This window comes from Blennius ocellaris (genome assembly GCF_963422515.1).
Source record: "Blennius ocellaris genome assembly, chromosome: 10".
In the NCBI taxonomy this organism is placed as follows: domain Eukaryota; kingdom Metazoa; phylum Chordata; class Actinopteri; order Blenniiformes; family Blenniidae; genus Blennius; species Blennius ocellaris.
Genome location: NC_137659.1, coordinates 20,023,282 through 20,031,222, shown reverse-complemented (window position 1 = coordinate 20,031,222; position 7,941 = coordinate 20,023,282). Strand labels below are relative to the sequence as shown.

The 7,941-nt window shown below is 44.9% G+C and overlaps 1 protein-coding gene across 1 annotated transcript in view; it reads left to right on the top strand.

Moving 5' to 3' along the window:
• Nucleotides 1-7,941, top strand: part of phlpp1 (PH domain and leucine rich repeat protein phosphatase 1) — a 49,282-nt gene that overhangs the window by 39,993 nt on the left and 1,348 nt on the right. The window contains exons 6-16 of the mRNA XM_080503239.1: nucleotides 118-345; nucleotides 1,529-1,731; nucleotides 2,028-2,088; nucleotides 3,173-3,268; nucleotides 3,767-3,922; nucleotides 4,243-4,443; nucleotides 5,034-5,196; nucleotides 5,297-5,427; nucleotides 5,604-5,717; nucleotides 6,977-7,171; nucleotides 7,627-7,855. Coding sequence (XP_080359365.1) covers nucleotides 118-345; nucleotides 1,529-1,731; nucleotides 2,028-2,088; nucleotides 3,173-3,268; nucleotides 3,767-3,922; nucleotides 4,243-4,443; nucleotides 5,034-5,196; nucleotides 5,297-5,427; nucleotides 5,604-5,717; nucleotides 6,977-7,171; nucleotides 7,627-7,855 — 1,777 coding nt within the window. The remainder of the gene's footprint in view (nucleotides 1-117; nucleotides 346-1,528; nucleotides 1,732-2,027; nucleotides 2,089-3,172; nucleotides 3,269-3,766; nucleotides 3,923-4,242; nucleotides 4,444-5,033; nucleotides 5,197-5,296; nucleotides 5,428-5,603; nucleotides 5,718-6,976; nucleotides 7,172-7,626; nucleotides 7,856-7,941) is intronic.

Sequence of the window (7,941 nt, the reverse complement as noted above, 5' to 3'; positions counted from 1 at the left end):
AGGACAGTGCAATTACCGAGGATTACAACATATAGAGGGAATTAATTTTCCACCCTCAGATTGGAAGACTGAGGTCATTTGTTGACCATTGTCATTGAGTCCTTGTTCTTCTCTCAGTTTGCAGACGTTCCTGTTGGATGGAAACAGTTTAAGTGACCTGCCCAACGAGCTGGGGTCCTTGCAGAGGCTCGGTTACTTGGGCCTCTCCTTCAATCAGTTCAGCCACGTGCCGCAGGTGCTGGAGAGGTTGACCTCCATGGAGAAGCTGTGCATGGCCGGCAATCACCTGGAAACACTCACTCTGCAGAACTTCCGGCTGCTCCACGTCAAACACGTCGACTTAAGGTCATTGCAGAATTATTTCAAATAAACCTAATGTGGATTATTATTGTCATTAATTGAACCGAAGCCGCCGGTCATGCGTATCCCGAGTACTGCACACAGTGACACATGTTAGTGCACTAAAGACCCAAACAAAAACACCAACAGACAGCCGGACGGCACGGAGTCGGGAAATCATTTGCCCGTGGTGGCTCCGTGGGCCGTCTGAGAAATCACCAAGCTGGAGTGACTTGCACTATTTTGTAGTTAATGCCTCACTCCTTCTGGCCTCGCTTGAATCCCCCCCCCCCCAAAAAAAAAGTCAGTCTCAGTCTCACATGTAAGGACAACGATCACCGGGTATCCCCGAGGAAGTTTTGTTTTTGTTTGTGCTCTCTTGGTTCAAAAACAAAGTCCCAGAAACTTTTCACATGTTGCATATTTGGAGTGTTTTGCTTCCGTGTCCAATAAACCTGAACTGACTCCTGATTTTTGCAGATTTCCAGATTGTACACATGTATTTCTACTTCCATAAACATTATTTTCTACAGTGTAGAAAATTAAAAGTTCATGTTCTAGATTGGGATGTTTTGTAAGATCTAAAGATAGAACTCTAAAGAGATTTAAACTTCAATGTTGGAGTGAAGAAAAAGGCCACAGTGAAGGGAAACTAAAGGGTGACATATGGAGGAGATGATGTCATTTAATAGAAATTGAAATGCCAGTAGAAGAAAATATCTTGTAATGAACCTTAAATGCTCTGACATTTCCATGATTTAGTTGCGAAAACTGTTTGAATATCTTATGACTTACTATGTTATGGATGCCCTATTTAATCTGCTCCCAAACTATTCAGCTTAATTCTCATTTGTGTGCTTGACGATGACAAATCTTTTATATTAACTACACCTATATGTTCCAATATTTCTGGAGTAGTTGACAGAATGACAATGCAATGTAAGAGTGTGTGCTCCAACTCAAAAACATAAACTTACGCCGACTTTCTTTGTTTATAAGCAGCGCTTTTGATTGCGGAACCTGGTAGTTTGAACAGAATTAGTCAGAAAAGTACTTTTTAATCTTCTTTCTACACAAATTGATCCAAATGACAAAGAATCCAGCCATTTTCGGAGGTTATACTTCGTCATGAGCCACCAGTATTGCACAGCGGTCCGCTCCACACATGAACCTTTGCCTCCCCTGGCAGGTTGAACAAGATCTCCATCATGGTGCCGGATGAGCCAGACCTGCTGAGGCACGTGACCCAGCTCGACGTGAGGGACAACCGGCTGACGGACCTGGACGCCTCGGTGTTCCCCAGACTGGAGGTGCTTCACTGCGAGAGGAACCACATCGGCAGCCTCAAGGCCAAGGGCTGCTTGCTCAAAGGCATCTATGCCTCCAACAACGGTGTGTTTGGCCACCGGGAACAATCGCAGACGCACACACACACACACTCTCTCCTGCGACCCCGTAACAGACAGTCTTCATCTTTTTTTTTTTTCTTGCTCATCTATCGACATGAATCATTTTTTCCTCATCAGTCCTGCAGTCTCATTGTCTCTCTCCATCATTCCTCTCCGACCTGTCATCTCCGTCCTCCACCCGTCCGAAAAAGCTCTCCTCCATTTTACCATCCACCTGCTTCTGTAATAGACCGTGTCTGTCCTTGCCGTAGGTTAATGTGTTTGGGTTTCTCCCCGCAGAGCTACGACAACTGGATGTCAGTCCCGTGCCCTCCAATCTCAGCTACATGGATATCTCCAGGTGAGAATTATTCCTCAGGTGCGCTATTTATAGAAGCGGACCTCGTTTGCGGCGCGTCCTCGCCGCTTGTCGGGAGCACAGAAGCTTTATTTGTTTGTGCGTGAACGTCGCTTTCGAAAGCGATTTAAGTGCATTTGAAAGCACTTGGTCACGTGTCGAAACGCGAGCGCAGAAAGCTGTCGTTCGTTAACCAGGCTGACCCTGACCTTTGACACAGCCATGGATTGTAGAGGAAACCATAGGCTCCTCGACAAAACCTGTTCATATTCGCTAAAAGAGCATCTTGATTTAAACCCTCATTTCTGCTTGTTTCTTCCAAACAAACTATGACATATTAATCTTTAAACTCACTCTCAGAGAAGACATAAATAGTGCTTGCGTTGGGTATTATGTAAATGATGACCAGGCGTGACGCTTCTGTTTAAAACTTTTAATAAATTGACATGAACACTGCTTTTACTCTCAGTGAGTGCACAAGGTCACCAGTTTGGTTTGAATCCAATCCCACATGAATAACTGTGACACCAAATTTTAATCAGAGTGCTTGACAGCGAGTGATGATACAAACATTGGAGTGACTTTTACAACAAATAGCTCATTCCAGTGTATGACCGTTGTATTAAATGAGTTTGTTGAGAAGCACTTTTAAGTCATAGATCCTTAAATACGTGTGATTTTGGTCAGTTGCACACTTTTCCAGTTGAAAATATACCCTTGAAATATTCAAGGGTATATTCAAAAAGTCCAGAGTGTTACATGTTCCCGGTTTCAAGTATTTCACTGAGTGGCCGAGAAAGAGTTACCGGTACTATATTTCCCAAGTTTACCTTCTGTCTATGGATTACTCAATTTAATATACGTAAACGAACTGGCTACTTAAAATATCACACGATCAACTTTTAGATAACATCAGTTATCTGCTAAGTCGAATCTGTAAATGACGTAAGATAATAGAAGAGTACACGTCTCTACTGTTTCAGCCCATTTCCACTGCTCTCCAAACGGCACATAATTCATCATCATCATCATCATCATCATCACCATCATCATCATCATCATCATCACCCTGTCTGTCCTCCTGTAGGAACCATATGGAGTCCCTGCCAGACTGGCTGTGTGAAGCTAAGAAACTGGAAGTCCTGGACGTCAGCCACAATCTCATCGCTGAGCTGCCGGCGCGGTGAGTCCCTCTCGCAAGCCAACGTGTCTGCATGAGCCTGTAAATGGAGTACAGTGTCGGATTATTCTCTCTGCCCTTTGCCGGCCCGTCATCTATCCCCCATAGAGGCTCATAAATCACGCCGATAGCCTGCAACCTCTGTCGCCTTCGTCCATTCTCTTCCTCTTTATACAGCCTCTTCAGAAGGTCGACTCCGACGCGCCTCTTTCTCGTCCCTGCATCCTGCTCTGTCCATCTTCTGTCCTCTCCCTCACTCTCTCTTCCTTGTCTAAATGTCTATACAACTGCTATTCCTATTGTCTGGAAATGTGTTTTTTTTTTTATCCATGACGTGTTAGAATGATAAATTTCCGCTGCAGGCTCCACTAGAGTTGTTGCTATTTCCGCCTCCTTATCAGCCATATTTCAGCCTTACACTGCATTTTACCGTCCATCCCTCCATCCACCTGATGGTGTGTGTGTGTGTGTATGTGTGTGTGTGTATTCCCTGTGCTGCAGGTTGCTTTGCAGCAGCAGTCTGAGGAAGCTGGGCGCAGGACACAACCAGTTGCAGAAGCTGCCAGAAAGAGTGGAGCGCCCTCTGCTGGAGGTTCTGGACGTGCAGCACAATCAACTGGTCGAGCTGCCCTGCAACCTGTTCCTCAAATCTGACAGGTAGCATTAATCATGGAGTGGGAGTGATCCCCCAACCCCCATAACCCCCCCCCCCCCCCCCCCAACATCAGACCGAAACACTTAATGTTGGGAAACGACTGGGGAATGAGGGTGAATTATGAGGAGGCTTTTTCAATCAAGGATGGCATATCCAAGGGCGAGGATGACACACAAATATGAAACAAGTCATTTGAAAGCGGGGGGAAACGATTTCATGTCGGAATTACATGCATGCTGTTATATTGCACTGGCTCACCCTTTTTTTTAATAATGCCCTTGTCTGAAGGAGAAAGCATGTATGCGTTTGCTTTGACTTGCAGCTTGCGGAGCGTTAACGCATCAGCCAATAAGCTGGAGCACCTGCCTCCATCCAGCCTATCAGAGGAGACCCACAGCATCCTGCAGGAGCTCTACCTGACCAATAACCGGCTCACAGACAAGTGTGTGCCCATGCTGACCGGCCACACACACCTCAGAGTTTTACACATGGCCTACAACCACCTCCAGACCTTTCCAGCCAGGTACAATCCTCAAATCTTGTTGTTATGTTGTCATGGCTTGATTGCTGATTTGGATCACTCCAAATCACCAGAGCAGGGGACAAGCAAAGAAATTGAGTTTATTGTGACATAAAGGGTTAGGGTTAGTGTAATTAAAGCTTAAATTACAATCACAAACACGCATTTCTCACTTTTTTTTTTTAATGGTTGAACATGTGAAGCAGCTGCTTTTCAGTTGTTGACCAGACATTTATCAGCTTCTTCTTTTGAAAATGTAACAGTTTCATTGCTTTTAATTTACTCACACATTTTCAACATGGTTGGACGCAGACAATGACGACGTCGTGAAAGCTATTTAAGCCGTTAGTTGTCGTCCAGTTTTCTGCAGCGATTGTTTCCTCCTCACACAATTCAAAGACATCTCATGTCACCGGAATGCTGAGATTGTCTGTTGTTGTGAACAAGAGAAATGTGATTATTATCTTTTTATCACTGCATCTGTTGAAAACATCGACGATATATGGGCTGTATTGCGTGTGTGTGTGTGGTGTGTTTTTTTGTTTGCTCTGGCTCAGTCACTGTATTTTTTATTTTTTTTTCCCCACTTTCAGTAAAATGGCCAAGCTGGAGGAGCTGGAGGAGGTGGACCTGAGCGGAAACATGCTGAAGACCGTCCCCACCACCATCATGAACTGCCGACGAATGCACACCCTCATCGCCCACTCCAACGCCATCGAGGTCTTCCCGGAGGTCATGCAGCTGATGGAGATGAAAGTGAGATCCGTGTTTGCGTCACAACACCTGCAAAACCCAGAGGTTTGGACTGTGCCCGTGTTTGTGCGAGTACTGACATGTCGTCTGCTGTCGTGGTCAGTGCGTGGATCTGAGCTGCAACGAGCTGGGTGAAATCACTCTGCCAGAGAATCTGCCTCCGAAGCTGCAGGAGCTGGACCTCACCGGGAACCCCCGCCTGAACCTGGACCACAAGACCCTGGAGCAGCTCAAGTAAGTCACTGTGTTTAGATTTTAATTGTGTCCATGTCCGGGACTGTTTTCTATCTATATCTTATATTTTACCCATTTTAGAAAGAGAGGCGACTGCTCTTTCGATTTGATGTGTCGTAATGCCTCAACCCGACCCCAGTGAATGTGATATTTTTCATGTTTCCTTGCTTTTCCAGTAATATTCGCTGCTTCCGCATTGATCCGCCTCCAACCTTTTCTTCAAACGAGGCATCCGGCGGGCCTGCTGTGTGGAGCCATGGTTACACGGAGGCCTCGGGCGTCAAGAACAAGTAAGTCCAATTCAATCGATGATGAAACAACCGCCGCCACCGCCGCACTCGTCCATTGAAGCCTTTCTAATCCCAGACTCTCGAGAGGCAGCATTGTCAAAGCCATGTCACTCCCCTGGAAGGAAACATTGAAGCGTCGCTGAACAAAAACTCGAATCGTGTACATTCAAAAGACCAAACTGCTCCAACGCAGTGCAGACATATTCAGTTTAACTTTATTTAAAGGACATTTAGAAGCAACCTCAGTTCAAATAATGCCGTACATGATCACCCACGTGGTCTGTCTAGTCACATACAAAGTGATTATAAAGAGATGAGCCTGTATCATATGAGACGGAGAGTTAAAGCGTCTGTTAATGCGAGGTGCTATAAAGCAATGCAACATCAATATTCATGGCCGTAATACGCTCATCTAACCGCTGTGTCACTGTTATAACTTACAAACTTCGTGGTGGAGTTACAAAGAGGGGATTTTGACATGCAACCTACTTTATGAACCATATGAAAACAAGTGTAGAGTTGCTGTCTGTCTACCTCACATGCTAACTGTTAGTCTCAGCTGTTACCATTTCACTAAGCTCCTGTTTACCGGAGGAGGAGTCTCCTCATCCTGATGTCCTGAACTAACTCAGCCTTCCTCACTGCACCATGAACCATCAAGACAGTACCACCTGCTCTTATGATTCCTTTTCACCAGAATGATCTCTTATTGTCTGTCGCAGCACTGGAATTTCCTCTTTGTGGGATGAATATAGCCTATCTTATTAAAATGCTTGTAAATATAATTTCCAACCTAAAAATTATATTAGTAAAGGCTGTTTCAAGATTTTTTTTAAATGCTTTTAAAGTATTAAGGGCTAAATGACTCACAAAATAGAGTAGAAATAAACACTAAACGGTCAACATGAACTTATTTTGTGATTTAGGACCTCATGATTTCTTTGAATTTGATCAATTTCTTATTAACAGCTTTGCAGTTTTGCTACCACATGTTTTTTTAAACACATTTGAGTCTTGTTCTCCGACAATATAACATTTTATGAGCAAACTTAAATGTGACAAATGAATTTGACAAAGGAATAAATGCTGCAAAAACTGTCACAGTGCATCAGTCATGTCCACTGACTGGGGGTAAAAGATATAAGGGCTATAACACCAGCATTATTAGCAGTATTTTAAGGAGTATACCACAAAATCTTTCATAGTTTTTGTCAACGTCTCCACAGAACATCACAGTGAAATCGTTGGTCTCTCCTCAGGCTCTGCGTGGCGGCCCTGTCGGTCAACAGCTTCTGTGGAAGCCGTGAAGCTCTGTACGGCGTCTTCGATGGAGACCGGAACGTGGAGGTGCCGTACCTCCTGCAGTGCACAATGAACGACGTGCTGGCTGAGGAACTGCACAAGACCAAGAGCGAGGAAGACTACATGACCAACACCTTCCTCGTCATGCAAAGGTAGCGTTTCGGCTTCGTCCCGATGTCATCTCTGTCCGACTATGTTTATCAGGTAACATGCTCAGGTATTGAGATACAAGATACAAGTAAAGATAGCAAAACAGATTTCCTTCCCCTCTAACCCTAATAAAGATAAGCAGAGGCAGTTAACTGCAGTACAGAGATTGGCCTTAGTTAATATTTGATTTGTTGCAGGAAAAGGAATGAATCACTCTAAACCCCAAAAATACAGCTTTTAAATAATTTCTGAATAGAATTAATGGCCATTATATTTAGTCGCAGTATTTTCAAATATGCACCTGGTGGCTACTTGCTCCAAGTAATCCTCAATTAATCAAAGAAATGTATAATTCAAACCGAGTGGTCTGTCAAGTGATTATTAATTGTTATTGTTTCTAATTTCTCTATTAAATATCTCCGTCTGCATTCTCCTGCCCTTTCTTGTGCTCCTGCAGGAAACTGGGAACTGCAGGGCAGAAGCTGGGCGGCTCGGCGGCCCTTTGTCACATCCGACACGACCCCACCGACCCGGGCGGCTGCTTCACCCTCACGGCCGCTAACGTGGGCAAGTGCCAGGCCATCCTGTGCCGCGACGGCAAGCCGCTGCCTCTGTCGCTGCTGCACAACGTGGGGCTGGAGGAGGAATACCGCAGGATTCGGCAGCACAGGGCGATCATCACCGAGGTAGAGACGCGGGGATCAAAGTCAAATTAAGTCAATATGTGTGACTGTATGTATGAGTGCAGGGTTGATTTGTGTCCCTCCCCCCC